Source organism: Rattus norvegicus, chromosome 15 (genome assembly GCF_021556685.1).
Source record: "Rattus norvegicus strain SHRSP/BbbUtx chromosome 15, alternate assembly SHRSP_T2T, whole genome shotgun sequence".
Taxonomy (NCBI): Eukaryota; Metazoa; Chordata; class Mammalia; order Rodentia; family Muridae; genus Rattus; species Rattus norvegicus.
The window spans coordinates 22360940-22385190 of record NC_141548.1 but is presented as its reverse complement, the minus strand read 5'-3'; the positions used below and the strand labels follow the sequence as shown (position 1 = coordinate 22385190).

Genomic DNA, 24251 nt, shown 5'->3' with positions numbered 1-24251 from the left:
TTGTGGTGTCCTCCTTCCCCATTGGCGCTTACAATCTTTTCACATTCTCTTCCAATCTCACATCTCGTCTCCAATCTCACCTTCTCTTCCTAACCTTTTGGCAAAAGAATAGTATTTGGTTTTCTTCTCAGTTCATGGCCTATCTAGTCTTAGTTCTTGGCTATATGACCATTGTCAGACATGGGTTCCATCTCTTAGAGTGGGCCTAAATCAATCAGATGGAGGCTGGTCACTCCTACCCTTTGTGCCACTACTGTATCAGTGTATCCTGCAAGTAGGTCACTGTTGTAGACAGAAGGGTTTACAGCTGGGGTTTGGTTGCCTTTCTACTCTGTAGTGTGCACAGTTGATCGATGCGCATGCTAAATTACATTAATTTCAGCCAACTTGTCCCTTGTTTTTGGTCAAGATGTTCTACTTAACCTCACAACTGAGGACAAGAAATGATTGTACATAATGCTTAGCTTGTTTTCCAAAGCATTTGTCTGTGGCCGAAAGCTTGCATTTGATGTTTATATTTGCTTCAAACGTGTATAAGCCGTGGTGTTACTTTTTTCTCAGATCATTTGCATTTGTTATGCAGAATGTTTTGAATGAGAAGGAGCCACAGTTTCTCTTCCACCTTTATCAGTAGACCATCCAGAATTTTGATAAATTACCTTTTCCCCCAAATGTAAAAAAAATACAGCTAGGAAGAATGAAGTTATAAAATCTGAGAATAAGTAGAGGTATAGGATGGTGTTCATATCAGTTATTTATAAATTAGATACTTTTGGACCACTGTAGTCAGTTATGTGGACTTTTAAAATGGTATTTAAAATGTCATTAAAACATTACTTAAAAATGTATGGAGTCGATGTTTTTATCGGACATTTAGAATAAAAGGTTCTCTTGTCTTGGATGTGAGTTTGTCACAGAGCTGTCAATTGGTATTAATGTTAGATTTTCAAACTATGGCCTGGGATCATAATGAGGTGCTTGAAATCTCTCAGGTGCTTAGGACATAGAAGGTTGGTGGATGTGAACTTTGAAAGGCAATGCTTTAATAGCTGAGTATGGAAGGAGCGGCAGTCTTCCTCTAAGGGCCCACAGCTGTTGTCTAAGGAGTAAGCAGGTAGGAGACTGCAGGCACCAGAGAATAAATGGGGCTTGTATGCATTTTCAGTTCGAGTTTCATGGGTGGCTTCTTGTGTTCAACCTGTCACTTCATGTGTGCATCTGGTAGTCGCGGCCCCATGATTTAGATAATACTAATTTCTTGGGGAGTGCTGTGCTGTCTCTACATCCTACATGTGGGAAACCGAAGAAGAAAGATTGAGTTTAAGCCAGCATGGGTTATATAGGAAAGGCCAAGCAAAACAAAGCAGGAACAAAGAAAATAACCCGCATGTAAAAATGATCACCCATTCCTACTCCCTGTGCCTCCTGTGGGAGGTTTCGGGTGATAAATTAGCACATACTGTTTTACTGATTTTCTTTTTAAAGGGTTTGAATTCTGACAGAACTATAATCTTTGAAAAAGGAATGAGTGACCAGCTCTGTAACAAAAGGGAAGAGTGGGCTCTTGGTCCCTTTGTTTTGGTGGCAGCCGTTCAATTCCTTGTCTGTCTTGTCTGTGTGGCTGATTCTGATAGAGTCTGGGGAAGAGCATCACCTAAGGAAGGTGAGTCCGTTCCAGGGCAGGAAGCACCCCCAGACAGAGCGTCCCAGGTTGTCTCACCCAGTCACCAGATGGAGAAAATTCCAAGAGAGACTTCACCTGTTTCCACGGCAGTTTTTCTCTTTGGAACCAAAGTGAAGGACACAGACAGGCATATGGGATGCACCCTTCAGCTCCCTAGACATGTGCATCATCTGGAAACTGGCCTATTAAGGAACATAATAAAGCCAGGAAGCCAATGGGAAAAATCACAGATCATTAGATTATGAGTGTCATTACTTCTGGTTATTATTATCTCGTGGATAATGACTGCCTAATGAGCTTTGGGACATTAGGCAGCGTAACCTCTCTAAACCCCACAGCCTCGTCTTTAAAACAGGGTTAATGATGGTTCCCATCTTAGATGTTTGTCTTGAGAATTAAACAAGACAGAGTGAGTGCATTACCCAGGGTTCTTAGTTCAAACCCTGATCTGACGGAAGCAGAAGGACTTGGAATACGTACAGGAAATCTCAGTTTCACTAGAAGGGCTGGAGACCTGGACTGACCAGCACAGAGTTATAGTTAGAATCATGGCACAGCTAATGTGAGGAGGACTCCTGCGTTGCTGCCCCACATTGGATGCAAGTTTGCATTATCTGCACTCAGGGACACTGTTCCATGGCTGCCTTTGAAGCATTACGTCCACCGCCTCTCAGAGTAATTCTGTCGCGTCCCTGGTTGTTCGTATCACCTGCTCTTGATGCAGACTGTCAAGCAAATGATTCCAGGTTAAAAGGCCAAGCCTTGTAGCAGGGAGCCTGGGAAAGCAAGTTTGTGATATTATCTACATTTTAGTAGAAACTTGGGCTGGTCTTCACCATGACAAAATTCTGAGCCGAGGCTTTACATGAGATTCTTGGAAGTGCACTGATAACAGTCAGCTGACTTTGAAATGGGACGTTAGCCCAAAGGTCGATCTGGTTGCTCCTGCCCCATCATTAGCTAGCATCCTTTCCCCTCTTGACTCCCTATCTGTAAGAACGGTCAGTGATGTCTGGGTGTGGTGGTAAATGTTTATAATCTAAGCATTTGAGACTGAGGCAAGAGGACCTCTGCAGGTTTGAGGCCAGCCTTAGCTAACTAGCAAGACCCTTTCTTCCCCAGTCCCCTAAATAGTGGGTTACAACATCAAGGGAGTCCATCCGTTACTGTCAGGAGTCCTGGGTTTGAATCTCAGCTGTAGCAGCAACTGGCAAAGTGATCTGAGGCCACCCACTTCCTGTGTAGAGCTGCAGTGCTTCAGTGATACTGTGGAGGACATGTGTGAAGCACGCAGAGAGTACTGCTTTGAAAACACTCTTAAAAACAAAACAAGAGGCTACCCTGGGGGCTATAGATCAAGTTCTTACATTTCACAAATCGTCAATAAACAGTTAAATATTTAAGCTAATATAGTCTGGAATAGCACTTTCAGAGTGACTACCTAGTCGAACTGTTCTCGTGACATAAGGCATTACTTGACTTTCTCATGAACAAGTTCCCACAGGCCATATGACACACAATACCATAACACATTGGATGTAGAAGCAGATTTGATTTCATGTTAAAGAGATTTGCAGAAATGTAAATCAGTGCCACTTTTTTTCTGCAATTTTTTTTCAATAAAAAGTTATGCTAATATGCAGTGGTGTTCTTATTTTCTAAAAAATAAGGATTTTTAAGTTTCTCTTTTCCATTTTGGCAATTACTGATAGGATAACATGTAAAACAAATTGGACATCAATAATTGTTAAGCTTATAAAAGGGTCTCAATCCCAAAAGGTTGTAGAACAGCCGATTAAGAGAAAGTGTTTTTCTGTGAGAGAAAGCTATATTTGAATAATTAATTGTGGGTATTTGAATGAACCTTTACTTAAGTATGTGGGCCTGGAAAAACTTTCCCAAATCTTTAATTAGCTTATAAAAATTATGTACTTAGAGATTAAATGAAAACTCTTGTTTATGGGAACAACTTACTTAGAAATGGACAATAAAATATAAGGATCATTTGGTTGTCAAAATAGCATTCGTTAGTAAGTTGGACCTGTTGGCTTATGCGTGAATCCATATGTGGGACACAGGTAGAAGGGTTGCTACACTTGGGCCTCATAGTAAAGTAGGTCTGGACCAACCTAAGCAACAGAGTAAGACCTGGTCTTCTTAAGACAAAAGAAGAAGTGTGCTTGGTTAATTATGGTGAAGTAAAAAGGTCGCTGTTGTAGACAGGACAGTCTCTGCTTTTTGTTCTAACCCTGGTGCCTTAATTCAGTAAATGTTCATGAGTAAATTTTCCACTATCGTTTTTTTTCTCCTTTTCCTTTCTGTGTGGCCCAGGCTGACCTTGAACTCGTGATCCTCTTGCCACCACTGGGATTACAGATGAGTGTGTCATGCCTGGCTCTCTCCAACCATTTGAATCTCCATCCCTCAGAGCGAAGCACAGCCTGCTGATTTCGTTACCTGTGTTTGATTGCCCTCTGTGTACTGCACTGTATTATACGTACTGCAGAGGCACTGAGCACACACCAGGGTGCCTGTCTTAAGGAGATAATGGTTGGTGGGCGTGAGGAATTAGCAAGGAGGTGGAGTGAGTATAGTTATAATTTCAGGTGCTAGTATGTGCCATGAAGGAATCCCATAGTGAAGTGAGAAGGAAAAGCTTATTGATGTGGGAACGGGGAAGACTTCTTTGAAATGGTGGTGAAGGATCAGGTAGGTGTTCAGATGGAGCCGAGGCAGGGGTCCCAACAGAGGCTCTGAGTTGTCCTGCATTGTGTCAGACTGAACACAGGGGGGCACAATGAGGTTAGCAAGGTAGATGATGCTTAGGTCATGAAAGGCTTAGGGAGTCTTGGAAAACAGCCTGCATCTGTGATGTACGGATGGTTCATCTACGTCCAAACCTGAGAGACCTGTAAGGGGTTAGAGTGGGATGTGAGAATGTAGTTTAACTCCACAGAGGTGATTGTGATGAAGAGTGTCCTGGTCGCGTTGTTAAGGAGGGACAACCTAGAGACCAGTTTCACTTCAGTCTGTTAGAATGACTGTGCTCTCATTACTCAGTTTGTTCAAGGGAGTTACACTTAAAAAAAAGTCCATAATAAACTTCTCACTAGTTTTCTCTGTGTTTGTTTTAGTGCTCTGCTTTTTAATGAAGTAAAATATATTACCACCCTGGAAGACCTTCATAGCATAGAAAATTCTCTGAAAGGAAAATCAAATATGATATTCTCATATGTAGAAGCCATCGGAACACCAGGTATCGCAAGCTTGTTTGGTCTTTGCTGTGCATGTACTTGGCGTGACTACATTGGAGTGCTTCAGGTGATATAAAGTTTCTCTACTGCTGTACCTCCTGTAAATGGGCAGCACGCTGGAGTGGTCCAGGTTAGCCCCCCCCTGGCTCACCGGTTGCTGAGAATGTGACTTAGACAAGTTACTTAACCTCCATGATCCAGTCTCTGTTTGGGGAAACCTGCTGAGAGCTGAGGAAGCCTTGGGTGAGTGTGTAAAGAGAAGATCAAGCCCTGACTGAGGATAGGACCATGTCCAAGGCCCCATGTCTTAGACCCGTGGGAGTGCCGAAGCCTTTCTCCAGGCAATGGTCACAGGAAAACGGCAAAGCCTTCCTCTGGCTCAAGAATGAGTGTTTACCACACTGAACAATGTATGCAAAAGCTAGCCTGCTGCTTCCTCCTTTCAGAGGACCATAACCTGAGCCTGCTCCCCAACAACACCATAGCCACCCCTATTGCTTTGGTAGTAGGTGCACTCCGCCAGAGTGAACACAGCCCGTGTGTGTGTGTATGCGTGTGTGTGTGTGTGTATGTGCGTATGTTGGTGCATATGTAGCGTTCAGAGGTTAGCATCAATGTTCTCTTCAGTCATTCTCCATTTTATTTTCTCAGACAAGATCTCTTGCTGAAATCTGGAGCTTTCTAATTTGGCTAGTCTATTCAGCTTTCTCTGCAGGATCCCTGCCTTCTGAGCACTGGGATGATGGTCCTGCCTGGCTTCTAAGGAATCCAAACCCAGATTCTCATACTTGGCTCCAAGTGTTTTACTGTGCCATCTCCCTACCCAGTTCTGTGTTTTTATGAGTTAAACCACATGTCGAAGTTTTAGTATTCCTAGACATTGAGCTTCAGCATGGTACAAAACATAATATCTGGTTCTGGAGAGAGGACTCAGCGGTTAAGAGCACTGCTGCTCCTCCAGAGGACCCAGGTTCGATTCCCACCCACATAGCAGCTCACAATTGTTACTTCTGTTCCAGAGGCTCCAGTACCCTCCCACAGACATACACACATGCAGGCAAAACACCAATACACATGAAGTAAAATCTAAAAAACAAACCAAAATGTAATACTGTCATAAAATAGTACTTCAAGGCTGGCAAGATGGCTCAGTGGGTAAAGGTGCCTGCTGCTAAGTCTGGTGGCCCAAGTTCCAATCTTAGGAACCACTCCCTACGCCATGGAAGAAGAGAACCGACCCCCATGTTAGTGTTTACCCCCAAAATAAAAACATTTAAAATTTAAAAATAGTACTAACAGTTTGCCTGTTTAGTTTACTTTTCAGGGTCTCCTTGAGTCTTGTTTCCCCTCAGTTTTCAGTTGTAATTAGTGAAAAACATGAGTTATAGCGAGACAGGGATTAATTCCTTGATTTATATTTAACTGCCTCAGTCTGACCACAATGTTTGAAGTAGACTGGAAGGAGTAAGGGGTGGGGGAGAATATGGGGGGAACAGGAAATGACTGTATTATGTATGCAGTGGGTGCCGGGGTGGCCTGGACAGGGCGCAGCAGCAGAGATGGGGGCAAGGGTGAGCATAGACTTGCGTTTTGGAGGTGGAGTACGATAACTGCTTTCTTCATACAGCAGAGACAGGTAGCTGGAGGCAATCTAGGAGACTAAAAAGGTGGAATTGCTAAGAGCTAAGATCAGGTTGGAGACCTGAAAGTTTGCTGTGGGAGGTTTGGAGTGCCTTTGTGGCAGCATCCTTAGGAAGTACCGCAGGGTAACTAGATAGTGCTCTCATGTTGGGGGTGCAGACTAGGGACGCGGACTTGAGAAGTAAAGCCGCAGTGCCCAGGGGCACTTGAGCATTTGCATTCAGAGGTGAGGAAGAACCAGTAAAAGTGACACCTGGCGGTCTGTGTGCAGGAGTGCCTAAAAGCAATGACGATAAATGCTGTTCTCTCTGAGCCAAGGTATGGAGATCACTTTTCCTCCAAATGTTCCCTCTTGTCTCAGGTAATGCGAGGAGGTGGGATAGGCTTGTGTTTGCTTCCCCTCATAAATCCCCCTTTGCGGTTCATCAACACCACCACATACGCAAACACAGCGTCTGTGGTACATGGCAAGCCCAGCCTTTTCCCTAGGCCTCTGATCCTGCCACCGTGAGTACTCCTGAGACACAGATCACCTGGCCTCAGGGCACCAACCCCAAGGAGGAACCTAACTTCCACCACTTCTTCCCTTCAAGTGACTCAGAAATGTCTAATGACTTAACCCTCCCTCAGAGAATGCGCCTGTCTATGGCCTGAAAGCGTCATGTTGTGCTGCTTTTCCTAATTCAGAGACGCTTCATGTCGCTCAGCTGTAACTTGAGATTTGCTATATATTTTCTTTTTATTCCAATACCTACCTGTCCAGAGATTTGCTATGTATTTTCAACGGTACTAGGGTAAAGTTTCTAAACAAAGCTATCCCTGGCACATTTTTTCCAGGTAATATAAACATAGTATTAGCAATTTGTATGTCAGAGATGTTTGTTCTAAAGGCATTTGGGAAAACACGTCATCAGAGACTAACATCCAGACTCTTGGTCTACTTTCCATCTGATTACGACGGTTGACATCTCGTCAGATGATCTTCTCACGTTGGTATTTTTGATTGTTCTCTAGCAGAAACCACTTTCACTAACACTGTAGTAGAGATGTTTTGCCAAAGACTCACATTCTACTCTGCCTCAGAGGAGGTTAGCCTGCAGCTTTCTCTTCACTTAATCTCCAGTATCCCCTCAGCGATGACAGTCTGGGATGTGTGCAGCTGGGTCTAGGGTAGTGGGTTTCAACTTTCCTAAGACTGCAACCTATGAAGATGGTCCCTCATTTGTGGTGACCCCTGAACAGAACATTATTTTCATTGCTACTTTGTAACTGTAATCTTGCTACTATTAGGAATTGTAATGTAAATATCTGTGTTTCCCAATGGCCTTAGGTGAGCCCTATGAAAATATTATTTGACCTAAGGGTGGAGAATCACTGGTCTGGTGTGTGTTGGGGGAAGCCACCTGTTTTCCACACACTACTTGGTCAATTAGTGGGTTGTGCTAACTTAGGGATCGCCCAGAATGTGAAAGTCTTACTTTTCCAGATCTAGGGGTCTTCTCTAGGGTTGTGGCCACCTATCGATTAACTTGTATAAGCTGCCTCTGCCCTAGTTCTTCTGAATTCACCTGTATCATTTGATCCAGCAGTCCTATCTGAAGGGACTGAATCTGTATCTTGAAGATTTATCTCCTCCCGTGTCCATTGCAACATTATTGACAATGGGCAATTTACAGGAACAACGTCTCTGTGCCCTTAGTTTCAGAACAAGTGAGCATAAGTGAGCTATTATAGAAGGACCAGATCTGGAATGAAGAGTGCTTTTGGCTTCCCTTGTCCCACCTCTGTTCTGAAACTTCCTGGTGGGCGACTTCTCACACACTCAACACAAATTCTTGTGAGGGAAGGAAGTTTTTTCCTTACCGAGACAGTCTTACTACATGATTCTGGCTGGCCTCAAGCTCAGTGAGTTCTGCTTGCCTTTGCCTTGCAAGGGCAGGGCTGGGCTTAAAGCTGTATACCACCATGCAGAAAATATTCTTTTTGGAAAGAGCTCTGGCAAACAGGCAGACGTTGGATCCCGTCTGACACTAGAGCGATCACCACAGAAGCCACATGTGGATAATACGATCATATGTACAGAAGGGGATACCGGATTTCTGCCAGCCATGTTCTTGGTCCAAAGATGATGATTGTTACACTGTGGAGGAGAGAAGGAGGCCTCTGTTCCCAGAGTGAAAGACCCCCTGAACTTTGTCTCCATTTCAGGTTTCTGGAAGGAAGTAGAAGCAGTAGGTGTGGAGGGAAGCCCATGAGTCCTTTAAAAAAAAAAAGCACTAAGTGATTTTTACCAGGCACATTTGGGAAACATCACACAACACAGCATACTTTTCCTCAATATCCTCTTCAGGGCACTCAGAATGTTTGCATGAAGCCACACACCCCACCTATGGGGAAGGAGTTTTCAGGTTTAGGTTCAGAAGAAAGCACACCCAATGTTCTGATGTCTGAAATAAAGGAGTCAGCTGTGAGAGAGGTAAAATGTTTCTGTCCGCTGGGCATGCATGCCTCATCCCCTTGTTCATATAAGAGCTGTGTCTTGGTTACACAGGTGGACAGGAGCCCACCATACCCAAAACGGTTTTTTTCTCTGAGCCATTCCACATACAGAGACACTTTTATGTTTCTGAACTCTCGTGGGCAGCAGAAAGTCCAGACTTTGAACATGCACCCAGTACCCTCCTCTAAAGGGACCATTCCTGCTTATGGCCTGAAAATGGGGGTGGAGTTGGGAGTGAGAGGGAGTGAAGGAAGGGTTGCCTAGCCTATGTGAGGTCCTGGGTGCAGACCTCGCTGCCAGGATGAGTAGGGCATGGGGCATTGCTGAAGATGAGGTTTTAAGGAACACCGGGACAGTTGTGTTGAGTGTAGTGAGTTAATGCTACTTAGCTATAATGCTTAGCCATATGGTGGGTCCTGACCACCTTAACTAATGCAGTTTCTGTGGGTTAATAGGAACAGCCTCACAAGTGTGAGAGAACAGTAGAGCGAGGAGTTTTGCTGTAAGAAAAGGGGGAAACCTGGATGTTATCTGGAAGATTATGTGAGGCACAGAAGAATCTTTAAAGAAACTTGTTTGTGTATTGACAAGAAAGTGCTAGTTGAGAAGAGGGAATTCATCATCCAGGGGAATGGCTACAGCAAGAACTCTGAGTAGTCAAGAGGGGGATGGATCTAGTTAGCGAAAGGTGTTGTGGGAATACAGGCGTTCCTCTGTGGTACAGGAAGAATGGGACAGAGTGTGGCGTCAGTTTAGGTAAATTCATAGAAAGATGCGGTTTGCAGAGCTTACGGTGTATCCGGTCCTCACTGTGTGTGTGTGTCTGTGGAGGCCAGAGGTTGATGTGTGGACCAGAAGGGCTAAGGGAGTGTGAAGAACACATTTCTAGGGTGTTATAGGCCTGGATTTCAGAAAAGAGAGGCATCAACAGATATAGCAGTAGCTTTGTCTGCCATCAACCTTGCTATATCTGCATGTGTGTGTTGAGAGCAAGTGTCAGGAAATAAGGGAATAAGAATGACGTTTACAGGCTTCCAGATACACACCAAAATAAATGCTGAATGAATTAGAAGCATTCTGTCTCGAGTAACGGAGCTGGGATAGAAAGTAGGGGAATGGGTTCCTTTTTTTTTCTTTTCTTTTTTTTTTTTTTTTTTTTGGTTCTTTTTTTTCGGAGCTGGGTCCTTTTTTTTTCTTAATATGACTTACTAAATTGTCTCTTAAAAATTGGTTGAACTGAGAACGGGACCCCCGTTGAAGGAATCAGAGAAAGAACTGGAAGAGCTTGAAGGGGCTCGAGACCCCTTATGAACAACAATGCCAAGCAACCAGAGACTAAGCCACTACCTAAAGACTATACATGGACTGACCCTGGGCTCCAACCTCATAGGTAGCAATGAATATCCTAGTAAGAGCACCAGTGGAAGGGGAAGCCCTTGGTCCTGCTAAGACTGAACCCCCAGTGAATGTGATTGTTGGGGGGAGGGCGGCAATGGGGGGAGGATGGGGAGGGGAACACCCATAAAGAAGGGGAGGGGGAGGGGCTAGGGGGATGTTTGCCCGGAAACTGGGAAAGGGAATAACACTCGAAATGTATATAAGAAATACTCAAGTTAATAAAAAATAAAAATAAATTGGTAAAAACAGGGGTTGGGGATTTAGCTCAGTGGTAGAGCGCTTGCCTAGCAAGCGCAAGGCCCTGGGTTCAGTCCCCAGCTCCGGAAAAAAAAAGTTGGTAAAAATGTATGTATAAATCTAGAATATAGAACATGAAACGTGTGAATTCGTATATGCTTCCCACTAATAAAACGTCCAACCACACATACGCATGTTACAAGGATATTCAAGGATAACTTGTTTTTTGCTGTCCCAGTTCCTTTATAAACTTGAGTAAAATATACTTTAAGTTTTAAAGATTTATTTTATTTATGTGTGTATGTCTGTGTGAGAGTATGCCATGTGTGAGCGGGTGTCTATGGCGGCTAGAAGGGGGCACTGTTCCCCTCAGAGCTAGAGTTACAAGCTGCCGCATGTGGGTCCTGGGGTATGGACTCAGGTCCTCTGGAAGAACAGTTCTTAACTACTGAACCATCTTTCCTTAAATGCAACAGGTAATAAAAGGGTTAGAATAAAAGTTTGCATGGACTTATCATATACGAACTCTCCTTCCCTGTTTCCTCTTCAGAGCACAGAGCCGTCATGGAAGCCGCTTTTGTGTATGGGACCTCTTACCAGTTTGCCTTAACCACAGAAATTGCTCTTTTAGAAGATGTCGGGTATGTATGAGAGACTCAGGTCAACGTTTCGATTTTCTGTTGTGCGTATGTTTCATGCCGCTTAGTCATCGTTTCCTTCACTGTCACAACTTGTGTTTCTCCAAAGGAATCATGAGCAGCTGTAAATAACTAGGGGACCCTGGAATTCCTTTACTACCCTATTGTAAGTGACATCCTGTAGATGCAGTGGTGGTTTGGGGTAAACAGAGTCATTGTGGACCAGCTGTGTAACAGTCTCTGATGGCTACAGGAGGGATCTTAGGAACAGACCTGTCACATGGGGTAAAGTAACAGACCCCAGAGAAGTTTTAAAGGCTCTATAAGTCATTTTGTCATAGTAGTTATAAATGCATTTAGGTAGTTTTTGAACAGAATGTTATAATTTTTTTCTCTAATTTATAACTTATGGGTCTACCTAGAAGCCCAATGTTCAGTGCTTTTGGTGGGGGAACATCAATCTAGGATAAATTTTTGTGGCTGTGCCAGACTTTCTCATGTGGCCTCCTGGCTGATCTCTTGGGACATCATAGCTGTTTGCTCTTTCACAAACAGTTGTTTAAAGGCAAGAGGTCTCACACGTCTGTGGGTTTTAGGCCAACCACCACAGGAATTCTTCATGCTGTTTTCAGCCCGTTATTGAACTTTTCATGTTTTCTGTGACATCCGCTTGTAAACGTCCAATAGCAACAGACCCTCTGTGGGTCTCTGAGCAGCAAGCAGAGGATGCCTGATTACAGAGCTTTCTGGCTTTGTTTTACTTCAGAGACTTAGACGCGACACACACCCTCATCGGTATAGCCAGTGCCCAGCGCCGTGCTCTCAGCAGCCTTAGCAAGCAGCGCAGACTTACCCTCGGGAAGCACTGCACGTTCTATGAGTCTTAGCGGTGTATGGCTGCTTTCTCTGAAATGCACGTCTGTTTTTCCTTCCTGCAAAGACTTAATGCCTCCCCTTCTATGTGAACTCTGTGATCTTCCCTTTCTTTTCCTTCCTTCTCCCACCTTGAGGCAGAATGAAATATTTCTTTGTAGCAGCTGGTAGATTATAGTCTATAAACCTTGTTTTAATTGTTCCCCTTATGCATCTCTTTTGGCTTATGCACTTAAGCAATTGAGTAGTCTTATTAGTCTTTATTGTTTAACATAGAGCTTTTTTTGTTTATTTTTGATATTAAATTTAATTACAAGAATTCTGCCTTCTCTGTCCTCCCTTTAAGCCTTCCCACCTACACCTACATCCCCCTCCCCCTTTTTCCCCAAATTTATGCCTGCTTTTTTCACAGTTATTTCATGCATGCATGTATTTGTGTGCATATCTATTCCTAGGGATTGCTGTTTAGTCCCTACAGTGATGCAGTTTGTATGTTTTCAGGGCTGAGCATTTGGCACTGAACAACCTATTAAAGTGCTCTTTCCTGGGAGGGCCACCTCTCCCCTCTCCCACTCCCAGCTTCCCGCAGTCGTCTATAGCTCTTTATGCGGGGTTGAGGCCTGATGGACTTTTCTTCATCTAGTGTGGCACACTCATCGGTCATTCTTGTCCAGCTCACATTTAAGCAGTCATGTTGGTGAGACTTTATGGGTTTAGCTTCTGATAGACCAGGAGACATAATCTCACTGCGGCCTTCCTGACCCTCTGGCCCTTAGACTGTTTTGCCTCCTCTTCCAGTGTTCCGTTGTGCCCTTGGCGTGGGAGGTTTGATAGGTCGGGACTGGACTCCACAACTCTGCATTTTGATTGCTTGTGGTTTTCTGCCATGGTCTCTGCCTGTTGCAAAGACCAGCTTTCTTGATGAAGGATGGAGATTTCTTGATGAAGGATGTGTGTATGAGGACAAAGTTTATAGCTTACTGTTAGGAATTACACTTGCTTAGGGAATTAGTAGTTGTAGATTCTCCTCCAATAGCCATGATTCCACTAGCACTGAGTAGGAAGGAAACCAGGTTTCTAGAACCAAGCGTGGCCTCCCTTTTGTTGAATGAATCTTAGATCCAATTAGAGAGGGGTTGGTTATCGCCAAGGTATGTGTGTCACCCTTAGGGTTGTACTGTTACGCTGGTGGCTGTTTGATGTAAAACATAGGCATCATAGCAACACATTGTTGGTTGTTTCCGTCCTTTGACAGCTTGGGTGGTCCCCTCTGGTACATGAAATCTAGTCCTCAGAGAGGGATATTCAGGTCCATTCTAGTTCAGGGGTCTCTGGGCTCTGTAGCATAGAGCTTTAACAGAAGTTACTAAGTAAGTATTTATGATTGTTTCCTAATCACTGACTCTGTTAGAAATCACATTGTAACTAATAATAGAAATAGAAATAGCCTGATCTGTGTGTCTTAATCCTGTAATTCTAGATTTAAAAAATATTAACTTATTTGTTTAGTTACTAAGTTGGTTACTATTTAGTTAAGCATGCTATTTTAAAAATAAAGTATTTTTTAAAATTGTAGTATTTTACAAAGCTCTATACTACATGAGGGTTTAAAAATGCTGTTTAAATTTTGGCAAAACTTATCTGCACTGTAAATTTAAGTTCTCATATTGAAATAAATGCCAAAACTAAAATTATAAACTGTATTTGTCCAGTTTTGTAATTTTTTCAGATACAAATTCACAAACTCCCACAACTATCACATGGTTTCTATCTTAAGGCATAGTTTAGCTAAAGTTTATTCAACAGATTTGGGTTAAATTTAAACTTAGAAACATTGTATTACAAAGCTTCCCTTGAGACAGCCGTAGAAGAGAAACTGAATTGAACAACAGTCTCATCTGTGACTGTCCTCTGGAAACCTATACCCTGATGTAGACATTCATGTGTAAGAGTTTCAGGAGTTCCGTTCAGATGTTAAGACAAGTTTTTGTAAATATTTTCTGTCTTTGTCCAAGCTGATTTTATTTTTAAACTCTATGCTTGTTTTTATTAAAAAAGTAATCCAGTGCATGAGAGGTAGGCAAAAGTATGCTCTTTTGGATTGTAAGAGGGCCACACAAAGAATCTCGTTAATTGCTTCATCCTGGTTTTCACTCACAGCTCGGAGAACATAGAGCACGCACATCTCTACTTCTTTCATTGTAAAGTGGTCTCGGACGTGACCGAGCATTGCCGAAGAACACTAATGGGGCCGCCATTGGCTGCAGTGGAAGTTCACAAATTCGTGAAGACAATGGAGGCACCTCTGTTGGTATGTGTGTTCACTTCACTGCAACCGATGCTCACGTGAGGTTCAGTAAGCTCTGTTCACAGATAAGCATCTATACAGCTGACTATTTTACTTTCTTTTTCCTGGGACTCATTGCTTTTATTTCATAGCATTGGAGAACAGCTCCTTGTTTGACTTACTGCTTCAAAAAACCTGGATATAACACATGAGTGATGATACTGTGTCACAGGTATAATGAGTGCAGTCACTCGTGGGGGCCCAGAGTTTGTGAATGTTTTAGTCATTGTTCAGAAGGTTGGTAGCTATGACAGCCACAGGTCCACCGTGTCTCAATGTGGTTAGCATTAGCCTTAGAGAGTCCTGGAGACACATTCGACGATGGTGGTCAGCACTTCCTCTGAAATGTTCGAGGTTCACCCTAAGTATGTGAGACCCCTCTAGTAGGTCTCACATGATACCTCTTTAAAACACAATTCACGTGTTTTACCAGTAACAGCTCTGCAAAGTGTAAATTGGGAGGCGTATAAGCTGCCCCATGTGCTCACTCAGAAAGTAGGATCAGATGATCATTCTCTCTGTACCTTCTGCAGGTGATGTCACTGCGTAGTGTGAAGCATTGTATTTAAATTGTATTTGACCCTAACAGAAGAAGTTGACAAGCATAAAAGGGATTCTTCTTCTTCTGAACATCTGTCAGGCACACTTCAGGAAATATTATCTCAAGCGTTGAGTTATGAGAACACTAAGAAATCAAAGAGCATGTGCCATTTTAGGTAGAAGGGGGTGATCGCCTTTGCCTTGAAAGATGGGGAAATCACTTCATGTATTCATGTTCCCCTGCCTCTCTAACTTTGGTTATTATTTTACAGTTAAATTCTGTGCATTTCTGTTTTGCTCTGTGGTCATAATCTCAGCATTTTAAAAAGCCAGGCTTTGCATACCCAGAGTGAACCAGCTATACTTTCAATGGCGTAATCCTTTAGTTCCTTATTTTAGATAACTTTTTCTTCAGTTGGATCTCGGTTGCAAAGAAGTTTTTGAATTGTTTTCTTGTTGTTGAGATGGGGTCTCTGTGTGTAGCCCAGGTTGGACTTGAACTTGCTGTCTAGCCCAAGCTGGCATCCAGTTCATGATTCTCCTATCTCACCTTTCACATGCCTCATTCACAGCCACAGCAGCAGCAGCAGCAGCAGCAGCAACAGAAACATAGGTAATAGGTCTTTTCCTTTGACAGGGAAGGGCAAGTATACCTAGCATCCGTTGAAGAGTACCCTTTGGATTTGTTTTGATGTCCCATTTGAGAAGCAGGAGAGAGAACAGCTTCTCTCCCCTTCCCCCAGTTCTTCTCCATTTCTATCCAACCTGTTTTCCTGTCTTCAATTGGATACTAAGAATTCTCTGAATTTTGGGCCAGCAAGATCTTGCAAGGGTACCAGCCAGCAAGCCTGATGACTTAGTTCCTACCCTGGGACCACATACATCTATAGGCACAGATACGCACACACACACACACACACACACACACACACACACACACACACACACACACACACGCTAAAAGTGCAAACAACTGTAAACTCTGGTTTTTTTGTCTGCCTACCACTAGGGGGCAGAATGATAACATGCACTAAACAATAAAAATGTTTTTCTTTTTGCTATATCTTGAAGGTTTACCCCTTTTTCTGGTTTCTACTTACAAATTTATTTTTTGTTTTAAAACAACTATGCTTCAGTAACTGCTCGAGAAGGAGACTCTCTGGTTTTATTTCATTTTATGACAGTAGGAATTATGTGATACTGATCTTAAAATGAAACAAAAGAAACTTAAACCTTGAACACTGCCTAGGAGGTTGGGAATCAGTCAAGTGTGGCTGCACCTGAAAGCGGGGCAGGCATAAAGTCCGGGATTGCTGTTGTATTCTCCATGAATGCGCTCTTGAAACCTTTTCCAGTTGAATGGTGCTTTCTGGAACTGTGGGCACAGGACTCTGCCCTACAAAAGGAATATTAAATCGCTGAGCCCCAGAGTGGTTTTCTTTCGAAGATCACATGGGCATCTCATTTTCAATTTAATTCTTTTCATCCCGTCCTAGAGTGCTGAGGACCTGATGTGGATGCTGAGTCCCAGTTAGAGACTGGGAGTCAGGATGCCAGGCAGCGGGAAAGCAGGGAAGACCCAATGAAAAACTGCAGGGAGTGGGGTGGGGAGTGAGAGGCTGGAATGAGAACCCATATGTTGGCCCAGTGTTTCTAGAGGGGGTTGCAAGCCAAGAAGACCAAGCTAGCAGCTTTCCTGTGGAGGAGGGATGAGGTAAATACGGGGTGCAGGGAGCTGGCACTGCCCTGAGACCCCCCCAGACTGAGTAAGGGGTGACATCTTAACCCTTGTGGGATAAGCAGATGGCAGAGTTCTGGTCTGGTTTGGTTGCCTCTAACTTTTCATTTGGTCAGATTAGTATTGGAGGTTGTTTATTCTTTTTTTTTTAAGATTTATTTATTTATTTTATATGAGTACACTGTTGCTGTCTTCTGACACACCAATAGAGGACATCTGATCCCATTACAGATGGTTGTGAGCCACCATGTGGTTGCTGGGAATTGAACTCAGGACCTCTGGAAGAGCAGTCAGTGCTCTTAACCACTGAGCCATCTCTCCAGCCCTTGGAGGTTGTTTATTATTCTTGACAAATATCCTTGAGGTTAAAGAAACAAAGTGAGGTCAAATACTTTCTATAGGAAACAGTCTATAGGCTGAAATTGAGTGGAACAAAAGTATGCATTCTGGTGGCATGGCAAAGGCACCGGGGAGGCCCCGGGGTTAGGATGGATTTGTACCTGTGGGACAGATCGGTAGTTGATTTGTAGGACTGGTTTGTAGTTTGTTCTTGTTCTGTAGCCCCAGACATGGCCATTCCTTTTAAAAAAAATTGATTAATTTATAATTTATTGATACAGGGTATTATAGTGTGTAGCCCTGCTGCCTGGAACTCACTTTATGTAGATCAGGCTGGCCTTGAACACAGAAATCCGCCTGCTCTGCCTCTGGACTACTGGGCTCACATACCCAGCTTCCATGTTCGTGCTACTCTATAGTAGTTTATAGATCACTCGCACTACAAGTCTTTGAGGTGCAGGGGTCATTGGGTTTTGCAAAGTGTCCTATGTTTGGGCATTTAGGATCTGAAATGACTTGCTGTGCTAATGTTAAATTTATACGCAAACGAAAGTAGAAAGTAAGATTCAGACTTTTGTGTGAATAGTATTGGTCTGATCATTGCAATGTGATATCATTCCACTTCCAAAAATTTGATTCAGGTTGGTGCTTTTGTTTATATGTTCATCTCCCTCTTTTTAAAAAGGAGACAATTAAGTTAGAGAATCTAATGGTTAGGTATGTGTCTTAGATGTAACCTGGCTATATAGCTATGTAGCTCAGGCTAGCATAGGACTTGTAGCCCAGGATGACCTTGAACCTGGGGCAGTCCTTTTAAACTCCTAAATCCTGGGATTCTAGGCATGTTCCACCAGGTTTGGCCGTAACAGTATCTGAATTTTTAAAAATCAATTTAAACTACAAATCTTGACTGTAAATTTGTATATGTATTCAGTCTCAAATAGATCGAGATTATAGCAGGCCAGTTTTTAAAACATTTACTTTTATTATCTTAAATTATCTGTGTACGTGTGTGCCCATTTTATGGTTGTGTGTATGTTAGAGCAGTCGCCTGTCTCTTAGAGCTGGAGTTAGAGGCAATCGTCAGCTGCCCTATGTGGGTACCAGGAGCAGAACTTGGGTCCTCCTCAAGAGCAGGAAGTGCTTTAGTGGCTGAACCATCTCTTCAGCCCCAATCCAGACCTACTCTTAAGGTTCCCACCATTAAATGCACATTGGGAAATGATTAAGCCATCACCCGAGTAGCTAAACCCATGGACAGTCTGAAGGCTGAAGGTATTCCCCACAGCGGCTGGTCACTTGTACCTGGTAGACAGAAGAAGCACTTGTATCTGAATCCCAAGAAAAACCTTCAGGTACAATCATTTGGTAAAAATGGTAAGAGGTCTACATGTTCTATAGTGTTTTCTTCCTGAAAGGCATTTTACTTCTAGGGGAGTTGGATTACACTTTTATTCACTCCATTTCTCAGAAACTGGCTTCATGGGATACAGTACATAGCTATAAAAATCAGTTCCGTGTGTCTGTGAGTGCACAGGAGAGGGTTTGCTCAGTCTGTCAAGTGGGCCATTGCCGCAGAATGAGAGTGTTCTGCCTTCTTTTTTCTAAACGGAGACGGAGGTGGCTGAAGACCCCCAGCTGGTGTCCACCATCCATCTACAACTAGGACTGCCACTGGTCTTTATTATCAGCCAGCGAGCGACACACGAGGCTGACAGAAGAACCGCAGAGTGGGTGGCGTGGCAGCTTCTGGGGAAAGCAGGAGTTCTGCTCTTGATGAGGTAACCTCACCACAGTGCCCTCAAAACAATGCTTCTGCATGTTTCAGTGGCAGTCTCATAGTAAAGCCTGACATCCAGCAGCTGCTAGCACGGTTAGGACTAACTGCTGAGCCCAAGACTGCATGCTAGCTACCAGCTTCATCAAGATTAAGATGAGGACCAGAAAATCCAGACGGTGTTTATGTACGACTTTCTCAAGCCCGCTGAATTGTAACCTGTTCATAATTGTTTCAGAATAAGAACGTACAGTCCTGTTTCAGATTTGTGTCCTGGGTGGCTTCTTTTCCTGAGTGAGTAAAAATGCATTTCTGTTTTGTAAAAGGGACTCCGCGGACGTGAACATTCCCCAGCACGCTAACGTGGCCTTCAGAAGAGCAGAGAAGGTCAGTCGTTTTACACACTGGTCTGTTCTTTTACTCTCTGAGCTAAGGTAGTCCATGTGGACCGAAGTAATACATGATTACCATTAGAACGATCTTTAATTATAATTCTTTCAATGCACAATTGATTTTTTCTTTTGCCAAAAATCATATTTAATTATTTGTTTTTGTTATATTATGCCTGCCCTTATAAATTGTCTTGAATATCACTGATTTCTTCCTTTGGCAAAATTTCTGGAGGCAAAATTTGCCAAAGGAAATGATTAATTTTATTTTTATTTTTTGAAACAGTCTCTACTATGTAGTCCAGGCTTCCCTTCACTTGGAGTCCCCCATCTGCTATGTGGCATCTATTCCCTTTGCTGTTTAATTTTAAAACTGAAGTTTAGAGGGTTTGCTTTATTTTATTTCCAAGGAAGCAAAATATTTTTAGATAAAATTGTCTTGTTACATGTCAAGATAACACATGACAACAAATTCTGGCAAGGAAGCTGAGAGAGAGAAGCTCTTATGCACTGCTGCAGGAGCGTGTACTGGTGTAGCCATTATAGTAGGGTAGACGGTCCTTAAAAACCTAAAAAATAGCCTGCCGTAGGCTGGGAGAGGGATTGGCAGGTGTTACGGTAACTGGACAGGTATGGTCTGGATTTGGAGCTTCATAACCCATGAAAAGGAGCCTCACTAGCCAGTGTCTGTAACCCCAGAGCTCTCTAAAAGAGATGGGAGACAGAGACAGGAAATAGAAGCTGGATGGCCAGGCAGCCTGGTCAGACTGCAGAGACCCAGTGTCAATCAAGGGTGGACAGGGAGGACACAAAAGGCCATCTTCTGATCTCCACACACTGCACCATCATTCACAAGCATGGGCCTCATCTCAGTTAGGGTCATTAATGCTGTTCTGAAACACCACGGCCAAAAGCAACTTGGAAAGGAAAAGACCTGTTTGGCTCACATTTCTCCATCAGTTCACCATTTGATGGAGTCAGGACAGGAACTCAGACAGGTTAGGAGTGTGGAAGCAGGAGCTGGTGCAGAGCCCATGGAGGGGTGCTACTTACTGGCTTGCTCCCCATGGCTTGCTCAGTCTGCTTTCTTATAGAACTCAGGAACACCAGCCCAGGGGCGCCACCACACACAATGGGCTGGGCCCTCCCCCAGCAATCACTAATTAGACAAATGCCCTACCTCCTTGCTTGTTTAACTTTTGGATCTCCTGGAGGCATTTTCTCAATTGAGATTCCTTCTCAGGTGACTATAGTGTGTGTAAAATTGGCATAAAACCACCAGCACAAGCATCATTGGGAAAGTCATGAACATGTGCATGTGTACACACACACTTCATATGTACATGTATACATATATCTACACACAATACATATATACATATACACATGTATATACATGTTTATACACACACACAGTTTAAGAATAAATCTTTAAAAATTTCTAAAAATGAAACTCCCATGTGATCCAGCTATACCACTCCTAGACGTTTATCGGAAGAGCTCCTCAGTCAGCAGACCACAGGGATATTGCACAACCATCCTTATTACTGCACTATTGACAATAGCTAGAAAATGGAGCCAGCCCAGTGCCCATCAACAGAGGAGTAACAATGTGGTTGCAAGAAAATGGATAGAACTACTGGAGATCATTATGTTAAGTGAAGGAAGAAGGACATAAAGATAAATACTACTTACTTTTTCTCATATGCAGAGCCTAGATATATGTGTGCATACATGTGCATGTGCGTGTGTGTGTGTGTGTGTGTGTGTGTGCGTGCGTGCATGTGAAGAGTCAAGAAGCTAGAGGGAGATGAGGAGAGGGAGGAGGAGTTCTTCAAGGAAAGGAAGGAAGGAAAGGGTGAAGGGGTACGTGTAACTAAATAGGGGGTACTGTTTAGCAGGAAGCAGTAGACCATCAAAGACGGTGAAAGAAGCTTTCAGGAGGGCAGTAGGGCAAGGAGACAAATGACAAATAAGCACAGGGTACGTCGACATGTTTGAAGTTGTCACAGCGAAACCTGTAACTATACGCTAACTTGAAAAATGAAATGACATTTCTAGGACGCGCCTGTGGAATTTCAGGTGTTGAATGATGTTGAGTTAATCATTTCCCATGTGAAAAATAATTTGTACTTTGAAGAAATACAAGAAGATGAAGGTGAAGACATGGAAGGCCCAGATCTGGGTGAGAACCGTAAGACCCCCCCCCCCCACCATTAGTGCAAATAAAATGGAGTCACATTTTATTGGGTTGACTGGTGAGCAGATGTAAGGCTGCTTTCTCTTGCGTTTTATTCAGTGTGTGACTTTATTGTTTCACTCCAGGCTTCCAGCTTCCCTCAGTCAGTTTTTCTCCCGCTGGGCTTGCTGCATCTACGTAAAGCATTCCATTTTTATCATTCCCCCTCGGAAACAAAGTTGTAATTAACACCGGTGCGCTTGCACTCGTGGATGAGTCTGGCCTTCAGCAGTGTTACAGTAACCTGTTTACAGTTAGGTGACTTTCCTGAGGTCCCAGCAGCAGCATAGGGGCGGAGCCCACTTTCCCTGTGATGGCTCATGACATTTTAAATATTTAATCACTTAGTTATGTAAATCAATGTCTTTTAAAAACATTTTAGCTGTTGAAGACGATGAGGTGGCGGGAACTGTTTACAGAGACAGGAAGAGACCACTGCCTTTGGGGTTGTTGGTAGAACTAACGGAGGAGACATTTAACACAACGGTCATGGCTTCCGACACCTTAGTGCTTTTCTATGCTACCTGTAAGTATGAGCATCGAAAGGATGCTATGTGACATACTAGGACCCTTAAAAGGATGGGTTTTATCTTGCTTTCTAAATATTACACATCATAAACTGTTTAAATGTCTCAAGTAGATTGAACACACTGAAGCGTTTACTTCTAATTCTAAGGAGAGTAAAACAAACGTTCTGTGCTTCTAGATATACGATTTCCAAATCGAAGGTCAATGAGTAAGCTAGAAATTCAGCTGGCTACTTTTCAAAGCTAGTATTAGTGAGTGCAATTGTTTTAAATATATCAAAGTATTTGTAGTAGCATAGGAAATACTGTCTTCACGTAATAGCCGTTTCACTGTATACAGGGTGAATGAAAATATTAGTTGCATTTGGAATCAATATAAGTGATTGAATACTATTGGGCACTCTGTAGTATGATATCTGTGGTTTGGAAATTCTAGTTTTGGTAATTCCCATAAACCTCTGCGTGTGTTTATGCATGTGACGTGGGTGTTCTGTACATAGATGGCTTAATGTGTATTGAACTTTCTGATTTTATTATAGGGCATGCAGTATCCATGGCATTTCTTCAGTCCTATACTGATGTGGCAGTTAAATTGAAAGGTAGTGTCCTGTGGTATGCATGCTTATTTTTTGAACTGGATGTGAAACTTTGTAAAACCACCTTAAACATGCAAAAAACCCCACCAAAACAAACAAACAAACAAAGAAACAAAAACCCACAAAATTTTAGATTGTGGCACTAAGGTTCGGTGAGTAAATAAGAATGTGGTAGTGCGTCCAGCAGTTAATCATTCTGAACCGTTTTATCTGTCCTGAGTTTTTGTGTTTCTACATGAAGCTGAAAATTTCCTTTCAAGTCCCATGAAGAATTGTGTTGGAATTCTGATGGGGATTCCGTTGAACCTGTAGATTGCTTTTGATCAGACGGCCGTGTTTACTATATCCATCTTATAGATCCTTGAGCATGGGAGATCTTCCCATCTTCTGATTTCATCTTCAATGTTTCACATTCAATGGATATTTTATATATTTACATTTCAAATGTTATCCAATTTCCTGGTTTTCCCCTCTGGAAACCCCCTATCCCATCTTCCCTCCTCCTGCTTCTATGAGAGTTCTTCTCTACCCACCTATCTACTCCCGCCGCCCCGCCCTAGCATTCCCCGACACTGGGTCATGGAGCCTTCACAGGACAAGGGCCTCCCCTCCCATTGATGCCCAACAAGGCCATCCTCTGCTACATATGCGGCTGGAGCCATGGGTTCCTCTGTGTGTACTCTTTGGTTGGTGGTTTAGTCCCTGGGAGCTCTGGGGGCTCTGGTTGATTGATATTGTTGTTCTTCCTATGGGGTTGCAAACTCCTTTAGCTCCTTCTAGCTCCTTTCTCTAACTCCTCCATTGGGGACCTGTGCTCACTCTGATGTTTGGCTGCGAGCATCCACTTCTCTATTGTTCAGGCTGTGGTAGAGCCTCTTAGGAGACAGCTTTATCAGGCCAACAAGTACCTCTTGACATCTGCAATAGTTAGTGTCTGGGTTTGATGTCTGTATATGGGATGGATCCCCATGTGAGGCACTCTGGGTAGGCCTTCAGTCTCTGGTCCACACTTCGTCTCTATATTTCCTCCCTTGAGGGTTTTGTTCCCCTTTCTCAGAAGGTGTGAAGCATCTACACTTTGGTCTTCCTTCTTCTTGAGCTTCATGTAGTCTGTGAATTGTATCTTGGGTATTCCTAGCTTTTGGGCTAAGAAGAATATATTTTTGTTTGTCTGTGTGTATGTGTGTGTTTGGTGAAATGTTCTGTATATATCTCTTAAGTCTATTTAGTTCATGATGCCAGTTCCAGTATTTTTGTTTAGGTTTTTATCTGGATGACTATCTGTTGGTGAGATTTGAGTATTGAAGTCCCCCACTGTGAGTTCATCCGTGGTTTAAACTGTAGCAGTGTCTCTTTTATAAATGTATGCTCTTGCATTTGGTGCATATGATGCATATATCTTGATTGATTTTTCCTCTGCTGAGTATGTAGTGTCCTTTCCTAACTCTTCTGATTAGTTTCACATTGAAACTATTTTATCAGATATTAAAATGGCTACACTGGCTTGCTTCATAAGTCCATTTATTTACAGTAT

General features: G+C 43.0%; 1 protein-coding gene across 13 annotated transcripts in view; it reads left to right on the top strand.

The window, feature by feature from the left end:
- The window catches only part of Txndc16 (thioredoxin domain containing 16), a 73768-nt gene that overhangs the window by 27344 nt on the left and 22173 nt on the right, over positions 1 to 24251 (top strand). For 8 of the 13 annotated variants that reach the window (XR_015638070.1, XR_015638069.1, XM_087586021.1 and 5 more), the window contains 8 exon segments: positions 4819 to 4940; positions 11265 to 11355; positions 14386 to 14536; positions 18804 to 18970; positions 19293 to 19353; positions 21417 to 21540; positions 21977 to 22120; positions 22661 to 22720. Coding sequence is in view for 11 of the 13 variants with exons in the window: in XM_087586021.1 (XP_087442147.1) it covers positions 4819 to 4940; positions 11265 to 11355; positions 14386 to 14536; positions 18804 to 18970; positions 19293 to 19353; positions 21417 to 21540; positions 21977 to 22120; positions 22661 to 22720 (920 nt within the window). In the remaining 2 variants the exon portion in view is untranslated. 13 annotated transcript variants of the gene reach the window in all.